Below are 26893 nucleotides of genomic sequence, written 5' to 3' on the forward strand. Positions count from 1 at the left end.
ATCACTAATGAAAATCATAATTCTTGGCCATAGAGATTTCAAGAAACTAATTCAAGAATCTCAAGAAAGGTTTTTTTGATCGTTTACCTTCAAGATAGGGTTTCAAGACTTATAATCAAGTTCTTCTTCAAGATTCTTCAAGAACCTTGTTCTTCCAGGTATGTAAGGCTATCATAGTGTTGGAATAGTTCGTCCTCACGTCCTACATCTTCTTTCAAATCAGTAAAAGAGAAACCTAGGATTCTACCCCTAGATTTGAGTATTCTTAAGATAAGTTGATTTGAGTTCTTGAGTTCTTGAGTTCATGGTTCTTTTAAAAATTCTATTCCTAATTATTGAGTTTCTATATTTTTATTGAGATCCTTGAGTTGATTTGTTCATGTCTATAATTCAGCATGAACCCTATTTTGAGTTATAAATTTTGAGAAGTTTTTATGAGAATGAGAAGAATCGTATACATGAGTTCCATATTTTTATTTAGACCCTTGAGTCGAGTCATTAATGCCCATAAATTTTGCATGAACTCCATCAGTTGAGTATCTTTGAGAGGAGTAGTATCTTCAAGTTCTAAGTCTTGAGTATTGAGTTCCTAATCATTTTGGGATTATATTCCTAATCATGGGGCTACTACATATTACCCATGAAGGTCCTTGAGTTGAGTAGTTCATGCTTATAATTCCACATGAACCCTATGAGTCGAGCAGTCTTGAGATGAGAGGTATCATTGAGTCCCTGAGTTGAGTAGTTCATGCCCATAATTCCACATGAACCCTTCGAGTTGAACATTCTTGAGATGAGTAGTATCATTGACTCCTTGAGTTCTGGAGTTGTTGAGTTCCAAGTATTGAGTTCTATGTATGGTTATTGAAAACCTATAATTGAGTCGTTCACGTTCATAAATCGGCATGAACCCTATTTTAAGAAGTCTTTTTGCAAATTGTTTGTAAAACTTGTTTTAAAGACTTGAGCACTGAGTTGAGGAAGAGTAGAGCTGAGTTCATTTTCTTTAAAATGATATATGGGAACTAAGTATTCCCAAGAGTAAATGTTTTCACATTTAAAAGAGGAGAAAACTAAGATTTCCGAAAGAGTTTTGAGCAATCAAGCACCATCTCTTTTTAGAGAAAGATTTTGAGTATTAATCTCAAACCACAAAAAGAGTTATGTTTTTAAACATATGATCTAGTTATATTTTGGGAGTAGTATTGAGCACCGATATGGGGGAAAGTTCAGACAATTCACAACCCCCATAAACCATGTAGTCAACGTGGGTAGAAAGGGTCATACTTTTTAGATGATTCCTTTGTGCTTTTTAGCATAGACTAGTGGATCCACTTAGTTGAGAGGTTCTATATCCCAGCAAGGTATAAGACAGTTCTGGCAGTGTGGGCAAGACACTTTATCATCACATAGAGCATAGTGATAGTTGTCGGTTAGAGAAACTCCCACAGAGATATTTTGTATTCTTATATACATAGAGTTATATTGTATTTTTATATACAAATTGAGTTATTATTGTATTCTTCAATACAATTGAGCTATTATCTACTATTTTAAAACTTTTTCATATATTGCATCTTTTATTATTGCTTTATACTTAAGTATCTTGAGTTATCTTGAGTTGAGTACCTTTGAGTTGGGTATCATACAGTTGAGTTGAGTATCTAATCTTTGAGTTGAATATCTTATTCTTGAGTTGAGTTTAGTTGAGTGAGTTGGGAAGAGGTAAGTATGTTTCCTTTTTATCAAGTTCGAGCTTATGTTTATGCTTTAGAATTCCCTTACATGCTCATACATTTCATGTGCCAAGCCATTTGGCATGCATCGTTTCATGATGCAGATACATGTATTCAGGATCATCAACATGCGATTCGTTCAGGTCATGGGATATTCCAGGATCACCTTTGGTGAGCCTTCTTACATTCCGGAGGACTTCATTTTTACCTTACAGCTAGTAGTTTTGAGATGTCGTGGGTCTTGTCTCGATATCTTTCTGTAATAGTAGAGGCTTCATAGATAGACAGAGTTGATAAGTTTCTATATTTACTTTTATTTGAGTATTGTACAGACTTTTAAAAAGGTTGAGTATTCGAGTTTATTGAATTTATTTCAGTTTTAAGCTTTTGTATGCTTGAGTTAGTCTTCTGCTTCAATGTGAAAACATTTATAAACTCTTTGGGAATACTTAGTTCCCTAATAGCTTTTTGAGAAATTAACTCAACTATTTACTCTTTACTTAACTTGAAACTTAAGTCTTAAAACAAAGTTAAAACGTTTGTTAAAGACTTTTGAAAACTTTAAAAACTTTGCTTGACTTACTTCTTAGCTTCTAGACTTGACTCTTAACTTCTCTTGACTTTGATCCTAACTTTCCTTGAATTGGATTATGGATTCAAGGTTCATGATCTCATGTTTATGGATGATTTCATGATGTTTAGATGTACCTTAGAGTGTTGGAATCAACTAGAAATTATAGGTACATTGCTAAGGAACAAGTACGAAAAGGTGGGAAACGAATGGGGAGAACTGGCGTCCCTGGCGCTATGAGAGGCGCGGGGCGCCAGCCCTCAAACTTCAGAGGGCAAGTTGTGGCGCGACGCCCCACCCTTTCCCCAGGTGAACTCCGACTTTTCTCCTTTGTTTTTCATCTCTAAACCCCCCAAACTTCCATGGTTCTTTCCCCAAACACTTAGGATCAATAGTACCCTCAACATACAACAGATTTAACTCGAAAATTTACCCGGAAACAAGAATCAAATCAACAAGAGATTTCAACAACACAACCATTAAGAACTCAACGAATTTTCAACTACGTTCTTCAAGAACTCACTTTCTTTGCATTCAAACAACTTAAATTCGCTGAATTGAAACAAGATTTGCGTGTGGGTGAACTAACCCAACACTATGTGATCTCACATATCTTGTAGGGATCACCCCCGACGAATTCCACAAGTTAAACTTCGACGATCTTGGCGATTCTTGACTTCTCTTCTCCTTTCTCTTCTTTTCTCTTTTCTCCAAGCCCTAGCGTGAATTCTAAATTTTCTAAACTGACAAAATCTGGTTTTTACCCCAATAAATCCCCTAAAAATGAATTAGAGTAATTAGGTAAGGAAAAGACTAAATTACCCTTCCAACCCCGGATTAGACTTTCCATAATCCAACAGCCCAACTTCCGAAAGGCATAACTTACTCATACGAACTCGAAATCGCGCAAACTCAGCGGCGTTGGAAAGATCATTCCAAGAGCTTTGCAACCATATCTGAAAGTACACCTAACTCACATCCTGAGCTAGAAGTAATGGCCGTTTGAAGTTGGCCAAAAATCAACTTTTCTTAACTTAAGCATATTTCCAGATTTTTCATTATTTCCAAACATGACTATTTCAACGTCTTAGCTTCTTCCTAGTTATTTCAATTTGCGAGATGTTACATAGCCAGCCAGGATGAGGGTTCGCTTGGGGACCAGCAATGGTTCTTGAGTGTCGGTCACGTCCACGGTGTAGGCTTGGGTCGTGACAATATGGTCTGAATGTGCGTCTAATAAGACAATTTTTTCATTAAACATAAACTTAAGACAAAAATAAAATCGACCCGCATCTAGAAAAAAAATCTTATTAAAAAAAGCTACACATCCCGTCATGCCTCACACTTGCATAGTTCCAAAATCGCTCCGCCCCGCGAAGATTTAGACTCACCCAAACCATTGCCATCCCTAACTAGGAGGGCATTGTTTTGTGGCCCTATATATAGAGGTTCCGTTTTATTATTTTGAAGGCATTATTATTAGAATATAATTTGACGTTTTTTTTCTTTGATATTTATCTTACGTCCTTGTAAAGACATTCTTCAAAAATAAGATTAATTTTTAACTCAATATTTTTCGTTTCTTATTTATTTAATTAAAGAATATAATTAATTTTATACTAATTATTATCTCTAATTATACAATTACCAATCTACTGATTAGTTTTAATCTACTAATTTTATCTACTGTAGTCAATGAAGGTTTTAGCAATATCTCCATAGTTCTTGAATTTGCTTCTTAAAATTGTGCGTCTATTTATCTTTCTTTTTTTTTACACTTTCGCATCTTATATGAAACTAACTCGATTCTTATTGTTATGTCGTAATTTTACTATCTTTAAAAAATCACTTTTTGAAATGTTCTAAGTTGTTCGTTCGACCAAAAAAAAAATGTTCTAAGTATAAAACAATTTGAGAAAAATACTTAGAAAAGAGTCACCACTTAATTTTTTAAAGAAATTAAGAAAACTTAATTTAAAAGGACTCTAACAGATTAAGTCTTTATAAATTAAGAGAAAATGGGTAAGAGGTTCTCATTTACACTTCAAAAAGGTTTTTAAAGCATTTGAAATGTCCGCTAACATGTATTTGAAGTTATCCAACGACAAATATTTGACTATTTTTTTGAGAAAAAATAATTAAGTGCACAAAAGGACATATTTTAGGTTTTTCTTAAGGAAAATGAAACTAGTTTAATCATTTGAAATGAATTGAAATTGATCAAAACTTCGAAAAATAATAATTAAGATTAGCACTTCAATAAAAAGAAAAAAAATCCTTAAGATTAACACTTTAAAGACGAGATAAAAAGTCAAACTATAAAAATAGATCATGTAAGAATTTGTTTGAATTACTTTAAGGATTATAACTTAAACGAATTTGGTTGATTAAAGTAAGAAATTATCTTAATTATTTGAAAGGAAGTGAAAGTTTCGACTAAAAATATTTGATTAATCTTGGCATCATCTTTCACTTCCTTTTTTTCTTTGACCAAGAATGTGGCCAATTAGATAGTATGTATATATATACATACTATCTACAATTATAAAAATGACATAATTAATTAAAAGTAATTTAAAAATATTTAAAACTTTATAAAGACTAATTATTTCAAATCGTTTGGAATTTAAGAAGCTTGATGATTAATTTAAATTGTGGAGGTCCAAAATTGGGTGTCAACACTTATCAAGTGATATTACAAAACTAACCTATGTGTCATAAAACTATCATCGGTAAAATAATTATAAAATTGTAACTAATACTACTATTAGAAGCTTTTTGCTTTTTGATAGAACTACAAGAACACTCAAAAGTAAAAAATCAATACAAATACTTTGAAGTAAAAGAGATATTAAATGCATTTAAATTTAAATATATGTTTTGAAATCTATCTTTTTAATTTTTTTAAGATACAAAGTTATTAATAACTTGTTATAGTTGATTTAAAAAAATATATATAGGTCAATCGATATTATAGCTAATTAGAAGAATCTCTCTTGAAACAAGTAGAACTTACTTACATAAAAAAAATTAATTTTGAAAAACTTCTTTCTGCACAAACGACTATTATAAAACAATTAATATTATTCTATGAAAAAAATACATAAAATTATCCTCAATCTTGACAATCAAATTTAGTTTTAACACTTTAACTTTATGAATATTTAAATACCCCTATTCTAATTTGAAGTGAATTAAATGAAAGAAACAACATTGTTTGAACATCTTGTATTAAGAAACATTCATTTGAGGAAGTTATTAAGACATAAAAGTCTACATATTTGAATACAAAATGAAACAAGATGATTTCTAACATGAGAAATGTAAGAACACACACTAACTTTTGATAATAGGAATATCCTAAACTATATCTCTCAACATATTGGTAACTTTGCAAGTAACATTTCTCAACCACGATCTAGAAAACGAAAATAAGCATATCTTCATGATCTCTTGAAAAGCAATGAACCACAAACACCCCAAAAGCCTAGTGCAAATCCTATAGCCATTGAAATGTAAAACCAATCCACTTCATCTTTGTCACTCTCATCATCTTCATAAAGAGATTGTTATAATGAACCACAAACACCCCAAAAAAAAGAAGTAAATTTGTAAGAAAAAATGGTAATATATTATTACGAAAGAAATGGTGGCAACAAATAAAGAGAAAGAGATTGTTATTTTTTTTTTAAATAATGAAAAAAAAATTAAAAGAAAAGGTAAAAATTAAATATATTAATTTCACGCGCCCAACAAGGAGTGCATTATACTTTTTGGGCCACATTTGCATTAAGTGTCTAAATGGTTCAAATTCGAGAGAATACTAGTGTTCAATAGGTATAAGTCCTTGTTCAGGTGTGTAAGTGAATTATGCGAATAATTTTAAGGGACCAGAGATGACTATAGCCATTAATTTTTAACTCAATATTTTTTGTTTCTTATTTATTTAATCGAAGAATATAATTAATTTTATATTAATTATTATCTCTAATTATTCAATTATCAATCTACTGATTAGTTTTAATCTACTAAGTTTTATCTACTGTAGTCAATGAAGGTTTTAGCAATATCTCCAAAGTTCTTGAATTTGCTTCTTAAAATTGTGCGTCTATATATCTTTATTTTTTACACATACGTTTTTGCATCTTAAATTTCATGAAACTAACTTAATTCTTATGAAGTGATATTACAAAACTACCTATGTGTTATCACTATCATCGGTAAAATAATCATAAAATTGTAACTAATACTACTATTAGAAGCTTTTTGCTTTTTGATAGAACTACACGAACACTCAAAAGTACAAAAATCAATACAAATACTTTGAAGTAAAAGAGATATTAAATGCATTTAAATTGTAAATATATGTTTTGAAATCTATTTTGAAATTTTTTTTGAGATACAAAGTTATTAATAATTTATTATAATTGATTTTTTTAAAAAAAAAATCAATTGATATTACAGCTAATTAGTAGAATTTCTCTTGAAACAAGTAGATCTTACTTACATAAAATTTTCTTAATTTTGAAAGAAGTATTCTATGAAAAAAATACTTGTACAGACAACTATTATAGAACAATTAATAGTATTCTATGAAAAAAATACATAAAATTATCTTCAAACTTGACAATCAAATTTAGTTTTAACACTTTAACTTTATGAATATTTAAATACCCCTATTCTAATTTGAAGTGAATTAAATGAAAGAAACAACATTTTAGAACATCTTGTATTAAGAAACATTTATTTAAGGAAGTTAAAGACATAGACGTCTACATCGTTGATTTTAAAATGAAACAACGTGATTGTTAACATAAGAAGTGTAAGCATGCAAGCTAACTTTTGATGTTAGCAATATCCTTAATCATATATTTTAGTATATTGGTAACTTTGAAAGTAACATTTCCCAACAACGGTCCAGAAAACGAAAATAAGCATGTCTCCATGATCTCTTGAAAAACAATGAACCACAAACACCCCAAAAGCTTAGTGCAAATCCTATTGCCATTGAAATGTAAAACCAATCCACTTCATCTTTGTCACTCTCATCATCTTCATACTCTTGATTTGGAATATTACCATCTGAATGGTAGTTCACTAAGAGTGGAAGTCTACAGCGTTCATTTCCTTGAAACCTTGTGGGAACAAAACATTGAAGTTGAGTGCTCAATGGTATCATACTTGATAAATTGTTGTCATATAGATTCAAGTAGCTCAAAGTGGAAAAACTCGAAAAGCCTTGTGGGATTATTTGGCCATAAAGTTGATATTCTAAAAGATCAACATATTCCAATACTTTCATGTCACCAATGTTATTTGGTAGGAGTTATTTTTAAAAAAATTAAATGATCTTAATCATGCAAGACGTGTTAGACTAGTAGGAATATCTCCAGAAAGATTATTGCTAGACATATTTATACTAGTAAACAACGCAAAATGGTGTCATATAGGTACATGTTGCCTTTACTCGTTACTATTGCTCTTCAACGCTCGTTGCTCATTTTCTCTACAAATCCCAACACAAACAACAAATTTGGTGTTTGTCAAAATTTAAAAGCAAGAGAAGAGAATTACCCATTGTACTAAGACCTTCATGGTGTGCAATATTTAGACTAGGAATTGAAAAGTATATATGTGTCTCAAGTAGATAGCTATGATTGCTTATATTTTTACTAGGCCAGGCAGTATGTATATGTAGCTATTAACAACCATATATAATATAGTTGAAGATTAATGTATAATAGTTTTAGAAAGATGATGCATGTAGATGTTGACTCGAAGACCCTTTGATTTTAAATTTTATAGGCCCATTAATTATTTAATAGTATAACTTACACAAATTTCATACATTTTGGGGCTAATTATATCCTATTTCAGAAATTTCCTCAATTATAAAAAAAAAAAATTAATTTTTTTTATTGGTTTTGGATACATTCTTTGATTGTCCGATACATTGCAAATGATGCATTACTTAATGGGAGGTTTGGTTGTCCAATACATTGCAAATGATACTTTACTTAATGGGAGAGATGTGTCCGAGGGGGATAGGGAGGTATCCAAGAGTATATAGAGATGTATTTGAGAGGAGATTTATGTATTTTTTTTAAATCGAGAATTTTAGAGATTAGTATATATTAAGTTGTGTAATTATGTAATTTTTCCTATTCGAAAAAGTCTTTTGAGATTTAAATTATGTAAATTTTTATTAATATTTTTTAAAAAAAAATCATTATATTATTTTAAAAAAAAACAATTTATAGTATTTTTAAAAAAATCATTATATTATTTTTTTTAAAAACAATTTATAGTATTTTTAAATAGTTTTTAGATATCAAAATTTTAATTTTAAAATATTATGTTGATTTATCCAATTTAGCTTCAAATTTTAGTCCAATTAAATTTTGGAAAATAATAAAATGCGACATATATTAGAATGGAGAGAGTATTATTTCAAAAAATATTACATACTTTAATGAACGACATACAAGATTTTCATAACTATTTGTTGTGTGATTGAAAGTGAATGTATTGGTCATATTTTTATGAGTAAATTTTAGGTTTACCAAACATAAAAATCATATTTGTATGCTATAGCTATAGTTTGTATAATTGCGCTCCATAGCAAACTTTATGTTTGTTATGACTATTAATATGTATATTTCGGTATACATATACAAAAGAATCAATTGTATAATTTGTTTCGGTATAGATATACAAATGAATCAATTGTATAATCAGTGTTTGTATAAAGCGAGAAGAGAGAAAGACAAAGAAAATTGGGCAGGGGAAGATCTGTATTTGTATAATTATAAGTGTATAGGACAAAAATATATGTATTTGTATTTGTATTTGTATATACAATTTCTCTCGCTTTATACAAACATATACGCAATTTATACATTTGTGTTTGTATAAAGTGAGAGAGGCGAGTGAGAGTGGCGAGCGAGATTCTCTGGGGAGAGAGGTGAACGAATATATGTGTGTATATATATATATATATAGATTTCTCTCGATTTATACAACAAACACATTTTATATATTTGTGTTTGTATAAAGTGAGAGTGGCGAGGGAGAGACTGCCAGCGAGAAAACGAGAGTGGCGAGCGAGAAATTCAGGGAGAGAGGCGAATGACAACAGTTTGCTACGAGTTACAATTAAATCAAACTATGATTATAGCATTTAATTTGAATTATAGTTTGTTATTTTATACAATTTTCCCTATTCGTTTATTTTATAGGTTTATATATTTTTGTATGATTTATTAGAATGGGCCAAAAAGTGCACTTCGGCTGAAACAAAATGAGTTAGAAACTTAGAATGACATAAGTTGAGTTTTAGAACTGAATATCTCAAATATAAACTAAATTTATGGCCCAAGGCACTAGTTATATCTAATTAAAAAAGAATAGTAACGCACAACTTATATTTTATAAGGTATACATTCAAATTATAAATTTCTTGAAGAATGGTTCTAAAATTGAATTGTGTCTAGCCATTTATTTTTTTGCCCTGCGATTTTCTTTTAATATACTAGGAGTATTCTTATACATGCTTTAATTATTTAGAATGTTAAAGCGACAAAAATTAAATATCACTTCAAAATAGAGGCCTCTTGAAATAGGGGCCAAATTTCAAATTTGATGGATATCTAACTTTTGATTTTTTAATTTATTTTAATATATATAAATAAATCATTTAACTTGATGTCGGAATAAAAAGATATTCAAAGTAAATGTCTTAAAAATATCTCTTTTACTCCTTTGGATTCATTTGATATGGAAGATATTTTCCTATGAATGGACTTATTAGTGATGAACCGATAATTACTAGTCAAATAAAGTGTATTTGAAAGTCAGCGATATAAATTGTGATAGGATGGTGAAATTTTTTTCTCTTAACAAATTATTTTGAATTCGAATTCTTAATCATTAAAGAATTTGTGCTTGAAAGTGTTGCCCTCAAAAATAACTATTGCAATACGCGAATTTAAATTTAAGCAAACTCAAATACGAATAAAAAAAAAATATAAAAATAAAGTATATGACTTTGTCGGTGCTTCTTGCTCAAGGTTGTTCTTTTGTCCACAAATATCACAACTATTCATTCATGCAGAATTTGCATGTTCTCTCTTAACCCCATGTGCATTGTTTTATTATTTTCCTTTCTTTCTTTCTCTGCTAAAATAACATCGGATCAAATTTCATATTTTAATAGTTATGATACGTTTAGATGTTTAGTTCTCCCTCTTAATAATAGAAAATAAAATTATTAAATTTAATTGAGTTCGATTCATAAAAATAAAACATACGACTTTTCCTTTCTCTAAAAGTATCCATAAATCCTTCAATAACTAGCTTAATCATCCTAATCTTCTACCAAATCCCCTTGATTTGTTAATCGGAATTCAAAAAATATTCAACAATCAAGAGGAGAAAAATCGAGTCACTAACATTTGTATCGAATCACACTTGTCACCTGTCAACATGAAAATAATAATAATTTAAGTGTGTAAAAACACATTTAATAGATATATGCTAGTATGAAACACCATTTGAGCCACAAACAACTAGAAAAATAATCAAGTAATTCTCTTTCTTCGAAAAACTCGAATTAGTTATGACCAATTAAAAGCTTTTACAAAATTCAAAAGTGAGACTTCTCTTCAATTTCTATATCATCAAAAGTCTTCAAATCACTAGAAGTTACCCTTATGTGATTATTGAAATCTCTGCCCATGAAAAGCTTCTTTATGTATGGTATAATCCTCACTATCTCATCAAAAATGTTTCTTAACCTCCTCTTCTACCTTAATCATCATCCTCTTGTCATTGATCGACCTACCTTCAACCACTTGCTCTCTTAATTTGTTAATTAGTATTAAGAAAATATTCAACAATCAAGACAAGAAAAATCAATCTGTTAACACTTATATTTAACTACACTTGTCACTTATCAACGTGAAAACAATAACATTCAAAGCGTGTCCTTTTCCTTTCTCTAAAACCATTAACAAATCCTCTAACAACTAACTTAATTATCATAATCTTCTCATAGGTATTATCTTTCTACCTTTTTGTCTTCGATTTGTTAATCAGAAATCAGGAAAATATTCAACCATCAAAAAGAAAAAAAATCCAATCATTAACACATGTATCCAACGCACTTGTCACTTATCAACATAAAAATAATAATAATCTAAGAAAGTACTGTCCAATTTATGTGACTTATTTTTTTTTAGTCAATCCAAAAAAGAATTATACATTTCTATATTAAGTAACAATTTAATTATAAAATATCTATTTTACTCGAAATGATTTACAGCCACACAAATTTCTATCATTCATTTTGAACCACAAATTTTAAAATTTACAATTCGTACCGAGTCAAACTACCTGATATAAAATGAAACGGAAGGAGTATATAATATAACACTAATTATTACTAGTATAAAACAGAGTCAAGTCACAAGCGACTCTCCTCCCTCCTTATCCTTCTTCCAAAAACATCAACTATACAGAGAGAATTTTTCTGTGGAAAATGGCAGGGAGGGTAGATCTAGACGGCAATCCAATCAAGCCGATGACGATTTGCATGATCGGCGCCGGTGGCTTCATTGGCTCCCACTTATGCGAGAAGCTCATGTCGGAAACGCCGCACACGGTGCTCGCCGTCGATGTTTACAGTGATAAAATCAAGCATCTACTTGAACCGACTTCTCTACCCTGGAATGGACGGATACAGTTCCACAGAATTAACATTAAGAATGATTCTCGCCTTGAAGGACTCATCAAAATGGCAGATCTGGTAATTTTAGTGTTTTTTTTCTTCTTCTATATGTGAATCGGAGTACAGAGGACTAAATGTGACTTTAATTTCTTCTCTAGTTTATCGGAATTTTGAACTCTCACTGTGAAAGTTCGTGTAGCCAACTAACTGAGCTACTAAAATTTCTGAATTTTGAAGTATTAGTGTTGCTTTGGTTGATATTTTTAGTTGATGCATTCCCTTTTGGTAGTTGTTTTATAGAAAATTTTGAGAATTCAAGCATGAAGAGCTGAATCTCAATGGATCTGATAGCAAAGCCTCTCTGTCATCTACTAAAACTGTTTTCCCTCTTCATTGATTAGTTCGGAATTTTTCAGAGGTCACTCTACCATTTATGTTGCATCTTTAAGTTGTTCATCACTCCGTTTCTTAGCTTTGTTACAAGACTAGCTTGATGTTCTGGTAAAAATTATACTTTAATTTCTGAATATTGGAACTAGCAATGTGAATTTGAGATCTATTATGATCTGAACTTGTTTCATGTTCAGGATTCTGGAGAGAATTTCCGAAATTAAGTTAAGCTTCGTTGTAATTATGGACTAGTGTGAATTTCTGCATGCTTTTGGATGCCTTTTCTAAAAATGCAGTACGAAGGAAGTCCTTGACTAATGTTAAATTTTTGTTTTTTCTTTTGATGTAGACTGTAAATCTTGCTGCGATCTGCACTCCAGCTGATTATAATACACGTCCACTTGACACAATCTACAGCAACTTCATTGATGCTCTACCAGTGGTATGCATGTTGGATTTCTAACTTTTCATAGTTCTTATAAAGAGAGAATTCTATTTGTACCTCATAAAGCACAATTTCTGTGCTTGTGTGATGTCACTTCCAGAAAGATTTCACCTTTTCTGTTGGTAGTTGAGGTGTGAAGTTGATGTTAATTGATAATTCAGGTTAAGTACTGCTCAGAAAATGGAAAGCGTCTCATTCACTTTTCCACTTGTGAAGTGTATGGGAAAACCATAGGTGCCTTTTTGCCCGAAGACAGCCCATTGCGGCAGGTAAGAGTTCACTTTCCTCATGTTATTACTCTTGTTAAGTGCCAAACTTGTGCAAACTATTGATCTGTTATTTTCTGTGCATCATTTTTCATATGATGGTACCTTTTGAACTATCCTCTAATTGTGATATGTCCTCTTCTCACACCAAAAAATATAATAAAATGAGAAGTGGTATTGTGGTACGATTGTTTTAGTGTAAAAATGATAGTGATATAGCGATAAATATGCCTTAATCCCAATTGTGTTGGGTCAATTACATGGATTCTCTCTATGTCTATTGTGTGCCATTTAGGCCTGTTATATCCAATACTTCACAATTTTTTCTTTTAGGATAAATTAAGATTCTCCAAAACTACAGTCTCGAAATCCCACATATAGGCTTGCACTTGCTACAATCTCCAACCAACCTAGTAAATGATATTGACATTGTTAGTTAATCTGGAACATTCTGGATATTATATTATACTAGAAAAGACTTGTAATGGAGGTTTTTCAATCAAAAGGATACTTGAGACTAATTTTTTTTTCTCAATTTTCTCTTTCTTTATTTTCTTAATGCTTTTCTGGTGTGTTAGACTGTTAGATCTCATTGATTGTGAGTTGTAACAACCTCTGGAAATACAAATTTATTCTCAACTTGTCCATCCATTTTTGGTTTCTCTCAATCTTTTGTGTGAGTTAAATAATTTATGTTCAAACTCACCCCATCTTAGTAGCCCATGTTATCCCACAAAGCACCTTATTATGTGGTAACGGGACTTGGTCCTGGATGTCAATGAAACATGAAACACAAGGCCCATTCAGTGTATTTTTCATGTCTACTGGGACTGCACGACATTACTATATGTAGGATTAGGAGGCATTAATGAATTAGCATGGAAGTATTATTCGGGCTTATATGGCATTTTTGTGCATCTCTATGTTCAGAAAGCTACTTGTCTTTCTCTATAATAGTTTCTGAATAGCTAGTGGTCAGTGATGTGGTTTGGGAATCATGAGGTATTAGTTTCAAATCCTATTGGAAACAAAAATACTAGGTGATTTCTTTCCATACATTATAGCCTTGGCGGATGGAGTTACTTGGTAATTGTGTGGGTGGGAGGTATCAAGTATCTAATATTAGTTACATACTCTGCAGTTCTAGCGAATGAATGTACTTTATAAGTTAAAGAAATTTGTTTCAAAAGGTGTGATAAGTGTTGTTTTTATATAGTCAAATAAGTGAATACTGAATTTGTGGACAAGCATCTTTGGCACACTTATGGTAAGTTTCTGGGGTTTGTACTTGTGGGGGAACATTGCCAGGTTTACCTTCTATGTACATTCAAATGATTATCATCCTCATGATATTTATCTTATTGAGTACAAGGGTGAGCAACAACAATAACAATGTACCTAGTGTAGTCCCACAACACACCTATTGCAAAATTTGATCATTGTACAACAACAATAGGTTCTAGGATAAGTACAGTTCTTTTACGAGTACAATGTGTAAATTGCTCAGTTTCATTGGTTGATTGTTCTGAGTGACATTGTTCAAAGTAATACCCTCAATCTTTTACGACTATCTCGCTACCTTTTCTTAACCTAACAACAATTTCCTTCCTCTGAATTGCATGGTAAGAACTCAAGAGAATTTTCAAGTTTGAGATTTGTGTGCTTATAAACCTAGAATCATCTTCCCAGTCAGACCCATGTACCATAGAAGTTAGTAATTGGCAATGGGAATTTTCCATATTAGTAAATTATTTTACCTAATAAAATAGGTTGGTAATTGGCGAGTGTATGTATGAATTGACGCCATTTTCCAGAACCAGAAGAACAGGGTTAATTACTTCAAGGCGATGTTCTTTGAAGTTGCTTGATTCACTGTTTAGCTTGAATCTTAATTAGCAATGTGGAAAGAGTATTTAACACAATCTCACATAGTGGATTGTATGTTTAGTAGGTGTGGTATCATTGACCATATTATGCTTTCTGATACCATTACTTTTTGGAGATGTTCTGATCCATACCTGATTATATCTAGGATCCTGCTTATTTTGTTCTTTCGGAAGAGGCATCTCCATGCATTTTTGGACCTATTGAGAAGCAAAGGTGGTCCTATGCCTGTGCAAAGCAATTGATTGAGAGATTGATCTATGGTGTGTACAACTGTACCTTCATCTGGATGTTCTAAAGTTGAATTTCTTATCATATATTTCTCACTTTATTATGTTTGCAGCTGAGGGTGCTGAGAATGGCTTAGAATTCACCATTGTTAGGCCCTTCAATTGGATTGGCCCCAGGATGGATTTTATACCCGGGATCGATGGTCCTAGTGAAGGTGTTCCAAGAGTATTGGCTTGCTTTAGTAATGTATGTATCTTTTTTTTCTTTTTTTTTGGGTTAAGTTTGAAGTCATCTGATGTTTACTAGAGTATGTGTGCTAATTTCATCATCTCGTTATTTCTTTTGTAGAACCTATTAAGACATGAACCACTAAAACTAGTAGACGGTGGACACTCGCAGAGAACCTTCATATATATCAAGGATGCTATTGAAGCTGTTTTCCTGATGATTGTGAGTTTTGATCTATTCAACCCTCTATTCTTGTTCTTAAAATGTATTATGTTCTATTGTGATTCATCCAATTTTTCTGTCAGGAAAATCCTGCACGGGCCAACGGCCATATCTTTAACGTCGGCAATCCTAATAACGAAGTTACTGTCAAGCAGCTAGCTGAAATGATGACTCAGGTAATTGAGTGACCACTTTGTCATTGTCCTCTTACCTCTTCACGCGGCATATGTTCTGCATTCTCAGCTTCTTCTCTTGCGTTAAAACAGGTGTACTCAAAGGTGAGTGGAGAAACTCCTCTTGAAACACCCACCGTCGATGTAAGTTCTAAAGAATTTTATGGCGAGGGGTATGATGACAGTGACAAGCGAATTCCAGACATGACCATAATCAACAGACAGCTTGGTAATACTCCGATTCCTTATCTATTGAGAAATGATAACTCCTGAAAGCCGAAAATAATTTGACTCTTGGATTGACTGATTTACCAGGTTGGAACCCAAAGACATCCCTATGGGACTTGCTTGAATCCACACTCACTTACCAACATAGGACATACGCCGAAGCTGTCAAGCAGGCGATGTCAAAGACAACGACAAATTGAATGAAGTCGGAGCAGAGCTTTACTGTGTGTAATCTTCATCTACTCGGTTCGACGTCATCCACGTTATTTATTTTCTTTGTCATCCTCTTCATGCAACCTATAATAGGTGACAACAGATTCACTATGAAATTAAGCCTTAGCTACAACAGTTTTTGACGCATTATAGTCAAAAGAAGCCTGGAGTCTGCTCATGATTTTGTTGTCATTATATTATCATTCTTCTGTATGGAAGTATGTTGTATCATTACACATATTTTCCTTATCTATTACTAGTATAAAGTATAATTTATTTGTTTGATTAAATTGTCCTTTAACTTTACTGTCTATGTTCGAAAATATTATCTTCCAAGTACTAACTTACTTCTAGTGATCCTATGATTGATACAAGATATAGACTAGCTCTTTTTCGGTATGAAAATCTATTTTCTTAAAATGAAATAAATAGATCTACATTGTTTATTTGAACTCAGAGCTGATTATTTCAAGTGCCATTTGCAAATTTTCATGCCATAACGATCTTATTCTGAGTTCTAATTGTCTCAAAAATATAATTCAAATGACCATTGCACAGGTTCTAGCTATTATTGTGACAAAATTCATGATTAATATCCATTCATTGTTAAATTAATATTACACATGAATTTTATTGTTTAATTAAAAAAAATAATCATCGTTAATTCCAATGACAAATCTTAGGGGTTGTTTGGTAGCTGGATAAAATAAGTTTTATCAATGTATTAGAGTCTGTATAACTTATACGATGTTTGGTAGGTGGATAAGAAAAAAGTTATTCATGTATATAATTAATACGATGTTTGGTAGGTGGATAAGAAAAAAAGTTATTTATGTATAAAATTACTATAACGTTTGGTTGACAATTTTGAAATTTGTATAACTAATACATGTATAAGTTATGTGGAAATTTGTGTATTATTTATGCGGAGTAGAAAGTGGAATAATTAATAGTGTATAGCTAATACATGGATTTTTTAAAATGACAATATTACCCTTATCACTCCCACTTGACTACTTTTTCTTCTACATAATTAAAGAAATGTTTTAATTTAAATACAAAGTTAAAGAAGGAAAGAGTATAATACCCGCATTACTAATACTTATATAATTAATACCCATATTATTAATACCTGCATAACTAATACCCACATTACTAATACATGTATAACTCTATCCAGCTACCAAACAACCTGATTCCTTTTCTTCAAATTCATGAATTAATTACTCGTTTAAAATGAAAAATTGTTAAAAGGGGGATTGAGGTAGGATAATTTACATTTAAAATAATACAGAATCAGAAGAATTCATAGATTGCTCTTTATTTCTTGTAAAACAAAAATCATAATTATAACACAAAATATAATTATTTCATCATTTGGAAAATTAAAAGGGGGATAAATTTTGATTATCATCTGTATATGTAAAACCAAGATCTTCATCTTTGATTTGTGGACCACAATCACACATCAATCCTTCATTACAAAAAGGTATGCAATGATACTTAGCACGAAAATGTTCACAATCTCCATCATGATAACAATCTCCAAATCCTTCGACTTTAAAACACAAAAAATCTATCAAAAATAATAATATTATTAGAATCATTTGGATTAGCTGATAGTAAATAACAAATAATTATAATATGATGATAAACATTTTCAAGCAGTTACGCATTTAAATAAAAGTATTAATTAAAACTAATAATAAACACTTGATGTGTTTACCAAAAAGTAATAATGGAAATACGAACAATTAACATAATATGGTTATAGATCGAAGCTGCTCTTTTTGGTAAAATGACTAAAACACCTTTAACTTCTTTTTTATTTATAAATTTAAAAGGTTCTTTGTAAGAAAAATAATGAACATGAAGAGGACTTGGAGTTTTTTTTTTGTTTTTTTTTATTTTTAAGAAAGGATGGTATTTTCAAGATTAAAAAATATTTAAAAAAATAGTAAAAATTCTTGGGCAAACTAAAAGTGCTTACAATAACAATAACAACAACATAACCAATTTAATTCCACAAAGGAGCTATGGAAAAGGTAGAATGCATGTAAATCCTTGTACCTATTTTAGTGAGATAGAAAAATTGTTTCCAATAGGCATTCGACTCAAATTAAAAATGCTTATAAATTGAAGAATCATAAATTAAAGGTGCTATATTTATGACTTTAACTCATAAGTACTTTATGAGTTTTATCAAACAAGTATATTTATCAAACACCATAATTATTATTTTGAAAACAATTTTATCAGCTTACAAGCTTTTAATCAAATATCATAATTTTGTCTCATGATAAACAAAAAAAATTAAAGAGAGTTGCAAACCTATAGCAACCATAAAAAGTGCCATGGTTAAAAACAATTTCAAAGATGCCTTCTTCATGTCTAAAATGTTTATGTTTGCCTTTTTCACAATGGTAACTTTTTTTACATACTTTTATAGTCTAGAAAATAACTTCGTTTATGATAAATCGTCGTTACATTTAGATAAATGTCCTCTTTTTAATGATCCATTTACTATTTAAATAAATGTAACTTACTTTTCAATCCCCTTAGACTTCATTTAAGAATAACTTAAATATTTATTTTTGGAATAATTAATTCACATATATTTATTAGAACCTATATTATGTCTTATGCATGTACTAATTAGTACTCTCTCCATTTCATATTAATTGAATTATTGAGGTGTTTTACACCTTTTAAGAAAAGAAAATTAAGACATAAATTAGGCTAAATTTTCCATTTTTATCTTTATTAATTATTATCAAAATTATGATTAAAATAACTAAACATTAATTAATAACTAATTCCAATACTAACTAATAAAGGGTAAAATTGAAAAAACATTCTAAAAATAATCTTAAAAATTGAACAATAAAGTTAATTTGAAAAATGAAAAAATGTCTCAACAATTCAATTAAATATGAAATGAATGGAGTAACTAGTAATATAACATAATAACTCTACTGATGTCAGATTTCAATTATTTAATAATTAATTAATATATATTTATTAATTATTTTATTAATTAATAAGGAAGATATTAATTACTCTTTCCGTTTCAGAAAGAATGACCTCTTTTCTTTTTTAGTCAGTTTAAAAAATAATGACATCTCTCCTTTTTGGTAACATTTTACTTTTAGCTTTCCACGTGATATGTTTAAGACCATAAGATTAAGGACAATTTTATGCATTTGACATAATTTTAATTTAAGACCACAAGATTCAAAAATCTTCTTTAATTTTTTAAACTTCGTGTCGAATCAAATCAGATCACTATTTTTGAAACGGAGGAAGTATATAATTAATTAATAAGGAAGCGTGTACTTAGAAAATCGTGACTGCACACGTTTCTCAATAAAGCCTTTTGAACTTTTTAATAATTAATGTATAGTTAGATTTTTAATTAATTAAGAAGTAAGGAGTTTTTTAAAGTATTCCTAGGAAGTAGTGATTTTTTGTTGTAACTGCACACGTTTCTCAATATGGCCTTTGAATTTTTTTAAAATGAATTTATATTTAGATTATTTAATTAATTTGGAAGTAAGCAGTTTTGAAAGTGTCCTAGGAAGTTGTGATTATCTGTATGCTACGTTATAGTTGATTGACTACATACGTTTATGAAAAAGACAATTAAAATTAAAGTTTTTTTTTTTCCAGTTATCTCCATTAGATTCTCCAAAATATTTATCATATCAATGTTTCATATTTTTATCTAGGCATAATACATATATTGACCCCTAAACTTGACTTCAAATTTTAACTTTGTCCTTTAACTTTGTAAGTGCACAAATAGGCATTTTAACTATCCAAAACTTAAACAAAAAAACACTCAGATCCTACCTGGCAAAATGCGTGAAATACACTCAAATTAGGCGCGTCAGATGTAAAAATCCAGGGGGTCAACAGCAAAAAAAGCATTGAAAGGACAATTAAACCCTTTTTATATTTTTTTCAACAATTTACCCCTCTTTTTTTGCATTATTTGTTGTTCACTGCAAAATGAAAGTGACATTTAATAAAAAAATTTGTTATTACGAAAAAAAAATTATAATGAAGTTTTTTTTGGCAAGAAGGAAAAAGGAACACGTGTAATACTAATTTTTTTTTTGAGATTCAATCAATTTTTTTTGTCTTTGAAATATTTCTAGCTGTTAATTACTGTAATTTATAGTACTTTCTAAGAAATTTTCAAATAATATATATTATTTCATTTGTCCGAATTTATGCGTCACCGGTAAAATTTGAAGAGTCAATCAGATCTTTTATATATTTTTATATCTTTTAGATATTTAAGTAATTAATTATCGTGATTTATAATAATTTATACAATTATTTAGTATGATAAAAGAAATTTAAAAGAAACACGCATCCTTCAATAGTAAAATATGGGTCCCCCTTTTATTTACAGGTTGACCTCCTGCCTATATAGTCTTTTTTTGTCCAGAAGGAAAAAGGAACACGTGTCGACCCCAAGGTCCTCTCTATTCCCGCTTATTATATTATATACTAGTGATGAAGAGCCCGTGCTAATAATTAATTTAAAAGTTAATTTTTTAACTGACGTTAAATAAATAATTTTAGATTTTAAATTTGAATAAATTATATATATTTATATGGTAGTAAACGTTCATGTTAACTCTAAAATGAATACATCACTATTAATAAAGCTTGAAGTTTAAAGAAAAATCCTTAAATGACCACAATAACCCTTAAACTCAATTTTAATCACAGAAAGCATACATGACCACGGTGTGGTGGCTGATTCATCAATTAATTTTTTGTATGTTTTTTCAAAAATATTTTAGTTGCTAATTTGTTATAATTTATAAAAATCATTAACGTCATTTTCGAATAACTTATAGTATTGTTAACTTTCAATAATATATATTGTTCCATCTATTCAAATTCATGTGTCACCAATAGAATTTCAAGAGTCAACAAAAAAATTTTCTAAAAAAAATATATTTTAATTATGATTTATAGTACTTTTAAATATAACGTATAGTGTGTTTGTAGGCTCTTATTAGATTGAAAAAATATTTTAAATTAGTAATTATTGTAATTAATAGTGTATATTACGTAATTTTCAAATTTGTAATAATTTTTTTTAAATATTAAGTCTAATAATTTGTAGTATCTTAAATGTAATCTTTGAATACACATAAATTAAAAAAAGAAATAAGACAAATAAATTATAAATTGAATAATTGACATTTTCAAAAATTAATTTACCACAAAATGAAAGTGAAGGAAGAAGTTCTGAGGCAGAAATAAAGAGAAGGGAATGGAATTAGTGAGGTGGGGTCCATATCCATTAAATGAGATTGAAATAAATGCATGGCAAATTGAAAAGGTGTCAAATAGACAGGAAAACGGGCCCACATGCATTGAATTAGTTGGCAGTCATTGAGTGGGTCACTAATACACGTGGGAGCGTTTGCATTTCACGCTTTTGACTCCAAAAATCGTGTGTTTATTTATTTAAAGGTAGGATAGTTAAAGTGTCTATTTGTGCATTATGAAAGTTGGAGGTCAAAGTTAAAATTTAAAGTCAAGTTTAGGGGTCAATATATGTATTATGCCTTTTATCTATATTGATATTGAAAATTCACACCATTCTCAAATCTGTATGTTCTTCATTCTCACTATTTTGTGTTTATTCACTTCAATTAACAAGTATGAAGAGAAATTCAAAATCTCACCTCATCCTTCGTAAAAGCCCTAGATTAATGAACAACCATGGATTGAGTCAACTTCCAAGCTTCAATTTGCTCTCGCAAACACTTGAGAAGGATCGTATGGAGAATAACGAAAGTGCAATTGTTCATAACCAAACCAGTTCAACCAATCAACTCAACAAAAAAAAAGAAATGCAAAAGTGTTGTTTATGCGCTCGGATGATTCAGATTTCGTGAAAGAAACAAGTTACATGAAGGGTAAGAATTTTATGAAGGATGAGACTTCACGAACCCCAGATCCAAAAACGAAGGTGCGCGCGAAGAAGTCAAATTGCAAAAGTGAAAAGGTTGTTCAAAAGGTACTAATAAAACTTAAAAAAGTTAATTCATTTTTTCATGATTTTTATATTTTACTCTTTGCATGCTATTTTTTTTATGATTATATATTCAACATAAATTTTATATGAATCTAAATTATGTTCATTTGTATGTAATTTTGGCTTAAGAAATTGAGTTTATTGTCTATGGTTATAAGTATCAAGTAGTTAATAAAGTATGAAATAGACATTTAAACTTCATTATTATGTTGGAATCAAAAAATCTAATCTTATACCAATTTGATACATCATTGTGAATTAATTTTGTTGTATGTGAGTATATTGTGTGTATCGAAATAGGCATTATTCTATTTGTTTTTAAATTAGCTTATAAATAATTAAATTTGATTAATATCTTCGTTATTACCAATTTTTATACCAAAAGTTTATGTTGTATATTAGTATATAGTATGCATTCCTTGTAGTATATATTAAATTAGCTCATGATCATTTTTTATGTCAATTGTATACGCAAGCTATTTTTTATTTTTGCCTATTTCAAGAGTACCTTTTATTACTTCAGGAAAAGAAGAAATATACTCATTGGTGTTCCTACACTAATACAGATGTTTCTGATCATATTAGTGAGCACCTTAATGATCAACAATTTCAATAGTTTAAGGAATCTCTTTTTGATTTATATTTGGACATGCAACATATAAAGGTTCAGCCACAACTAGTATGCAATCTTTTGCTTGTTGAAACAAAAAATGATAGAGATGATATGTTCATTGTGAATATAAACGGTACTCAGCTCTATTTTGAAATTAGAGAATTTGTTGTCATCACTGGGTTAAAATGTGATTTGGATAGTGATATTTATTTAGATTCAGTTTCTCCAAACAGGTTGTTTGCGCTGTACTTTCTCACAAAAGACAGTCAAAAAGTTGAAATTCATTAATGCATTTAATGTCAATGAATTCATATAATGCATAAAACCTTTGGCATTAAATGCATTAATGAATTCCAACTTTCTAACTTTGTTTTGTTTGGGAAAGTACAACGCAAACAGCTTGTTTGGAGAAATTATATCTAAATAAAAATTATTATTCAAACCACATTTTTAACCCAATAATGACAACAAATTCTCTAATTTCAAAATAGAGCTGAGTACCATTTATATTCACAATGAACATATCATCTCTATCGTTTTTTTGTTTCAACAAGCAAAAGATTGCATAGTAGTTGTGCCTGAACATTTATAAATGGCATGTCCAAATATAAACCAAAAAGAGATTCAATAAACTGTTGAAATTGTTGGTCGTTAAGGTGCTCCCTAATATGATCAGAACAATGGATATATTTCTTCTTTTCTTGAATTAATAAAAGGTACTCTTCAAAAAGGCAAAAATAGATTGTGTATACATTTAACATAAAAATTGATCATGACTTAATGTAATACGTACTACAAGAAATACATACTATATACTAACATACAACATTATGTATACTTTTGGTATAAAAATTGATAATAACGAAGAGATTAATCAAATTCAATTATTTATGAGCTAATTTAAAAACAAATAGAATAATGTCCATTTCGATACACACAATATACTCACATACAACAATATTAACTCACAATGATGTATCAAATTGGTATAATATCATATTTTTTGGTTCCAACATAATAATGAAGTTCAAATGTCTATTTCATATTTTATTAACTACTTGATACTTATAACCCAAACAATGAACTCAATTTCTTATGCCAAAATTATATACAAATGAACATAACTTAGACTCATACAAAATTTATGTTGAATATATAATCATAAAAAAAAAAATATGCAAAGAGTAAAATATAAAAATCATGAAAAAATTAAAAAATATAAATTGTAAGTTTTAATATCTTTTAAACAACTTTTGCAATTTGACTTCTTTACGGGCACCTTCGTTTTTGGATCTGGGGCTCATGAAGTCTAACCCTTCATAAAATTCTTGCCCTTAATGTAACTTGTTTCTTTCACGAAATCTGAATCATCCAAACGCGTAGAAACAACACTTTTACATTCCTTTTTTTGTTGATTTGCTTGGTTGAACTGGTTTGGATATGAACAATTGTACTTTCGTTATTCTCCATACGATCTTTCTCAAGTGTTTGCGAGAGCAACTTGGAGGTTGACTCAATTCATGGTTATTCATTAATCTAGCACTTTTATGAAAGATAAGATGAGATTTCGAATTTTCTCTTCTCATGCTTGTTAATTGAAGTGAATAAACACAAAATAGAGAGAATGAAGGACATGCAGATTTGAGAATGGTGTGAATTTTCAATATCAATATAGATAATAATATGAAATATTGATATGGTAAATATTTTGGAGAAGATAATGAAGATAATCTAAATATAAATTCATTATTAAAAAATTCAAAGGCAATGATGAGAAACGTGTGCAGTCACAACAAAAAATCACTACTTCCTAGGAACACTTTCAAACACTCCCTACTTCTTAATTAATTATAATTTTTAAATATAAATTAATTATTAAAAAAGTTCAAAAGGTCTTATTGAAAAACGTGTGCAGTCACGATTTCCTAAGTACACGCTTCCTTATTAAATACTAATTGAAATCTGTCATCAGTAATTATGTTGTATTACTAATTAATACATCCATAAGACGTAATATTGGTTCTAATAAAGATATGTGAATTAATTATTTCAGAAGAAGAGATAAAACATTTTCTCTACAACGGCCAAAATAATTAAAATTCGATTTATAATCTTCTTCTTTTTCTTAATTTCATGTTATTGAGCTTGTAATGAATTCATCACTCAATTATTAATAATAGAATTTGCCATCCTAGCATGATTAGTAAGGCATTTATCACAAAATATTGTCTCATAGTTATATAGCAAAAATGTAACAAAAGGAATTTTAAAAAAATATTTAAATTTGATTTTGCAAAGGCTATAATTTGTCAAAAAGTAGAAATAAATTCTTTCAACTATGCGGAAAATGTAGTTTAAGCAAAAATGATTGCACATATATCTATACGATTGTAAAATATTTCTATCGGTACAACTAAATTGTTTAATACTTTAAATATTAATAATATAGAGAATGAAATATAAATAGGGATTGTACAATTTTTCTTTCTTTTTTTAAAATAAAAATAAATTATGGTACGGTTTCAATGCCCTTACGAGATAGTGATGAGTTTTATGTGGTTTAAGCCCGAGATAGTGCGTGGTTAGAAAGATGGGAAAAATAAAAAATAAAATGGTGGCTGTGGGGTTCGAACCCACGCGCACTTATGTGCAGAAGATCTTAAGTCTTCCCCCTTAACCACTCGGGCAAACCACCAAGATGCCTAATACAAGCAAATCATTTTATTAGTAACAATTCTTTAGTTTTGTTATTATAAAAAATATTTTCAACCATTTTTTTTTTTTGTTCTTTTAAAAAGAGACTAAGAAATTTTATACTGCGATAAACTAACATTTACAAATTTAGATATAATACATGAAAGTATTTAAAAAGTCACAGGTTATATAAAATTAATCAAAATAAAAATAGTTTGACTACTTGATCCATAATAGAGCTAATCTTTTTTCTTTTTTTTAAAAAAAAATGAGCCTTAATATGAAAACACTTAATTATTCGATACACACCGCAAATCAATAAATATGTGTATTTGCAACAAATATTTTGAAATACAAAAAAATATTACAATCACAAAATAATTTTTTTATATATAAAAAATGATTTTATTCATTAAGATTGAGAGTAATAAATATGTGTATTTGCAACAACAAAAATTTCAAATACAAAAAGTATAATACAACCAGAAAGTAATTTATTTATATATATAAAGATTATTGAGAGTATTGTGTATTCACTTTTTTTTTTTTGATTTTTCAATCATGTTCGATACCTATATTAGAGTCCGATTAAATTTGGATTCGCGCCATGAAGTCTCACATTAGGAATTTGTGCGGGGGTGGGGGGGTGGGGTGGAGGGGAGTTAAGCGCTCCCTAACAAAGGCAACTCTATAGCCGAAAAAGACTCGAAGCTGAAACTTCTGGTTAAGGATAAATGAGTACTTAACACTTGAAAGTGTAAAAGTCAGTAGAAGTTGAAACGGTGCAAAAAATGTTGTTCGTGCAAGTTTGTACAAGGCTATGTATGGACCGTATAGGGTTCTATGAACTGTGGACGACAGTCGTGGTTGAGACCTTGAAAATTTGGCATTTCGGACTCTATGAATGAGCAAACAAGATGGCTCGTGGATTTGAATATGGGTTGTGCTTGTGACTCGTGGATTTAACCTTCAGAACTTAGGGATTTCAGTACTAGGGATTCTATGAGGGAGTGTACGGGTCGTACATTGGATGATGACTCGTGGAAGTGAGTTCGTGATTTGACTTAAGAAAGATGGGTTTTCTGAATATGGTCCACGAATGACCAATAAGGTCCATGGTCCCTTGTATGGGACCGTACATAGGGTTCACAGAGTAGATTTAGTAATTATTTCTTAAGATTAATTAGATCATTTCTTACTTTTTT

General features: G+C 29.7%; 1 protein-coding gene and 1 non-coding gene across 2 annotated transcripts; one reads left to right on the forward strand and one right to left on the reverse strand.

Moving 5' to 3' along the window:
- Positions 1–11745: 11745 nt before the first annotated feature.
- Positions 11746–16604, forward strand: LOC125825356 (UDP-D-apiose/UDP-D-xylose synthase 2-like). The gene is made up of 9 exons (XM_049504729.1): positions 11746–12112; positions 12774–12866; positions 13031–13138; positions 15168–15282; positions 15363–15496; positions 15599–15700; positions 15784–15876; positions 15967–16102; positions 16189–16604. Exons 1-9 carry the CDS (start codon positions 11846–11848, stop codon positions 16299–16301), a joined length of 1161 nt encoding a protein of 386 aa, XP_049360686.1. The 5' UTR covers positions 11746–11845; the 3' UTR covers positions 16302–16604.
- Positions 16605–25606: 9002 nt separating this feature from the next.
- TRNAL-UAA (transfer RNA leucine (anticodon UAA)) lies at positions 25607–25689 on the reverse strand. Its single transcript has one exon. It is a non-coding gene; the product is annotated as a tRNA-Leu (tRNA).
- Positions 25690–26893: the final 1204 nt, after the last annotated feature.

Source organism: Solanum verrucosum, unplaced genomic scaffold, assembly GCF_900185275.1.
Source record: "Solanum verrucosum unplaced genomic scaffold, falcon-dt-bn FXZP01001106.1, whole genome shotgun sequence".
Classification (NCBI taxonomy): Eukaryota; Viridiplantae; Streptophyta; class Magnoliopsida; order Solanales; family Solanaceae; genus Solanum; species Solanum verrucosum.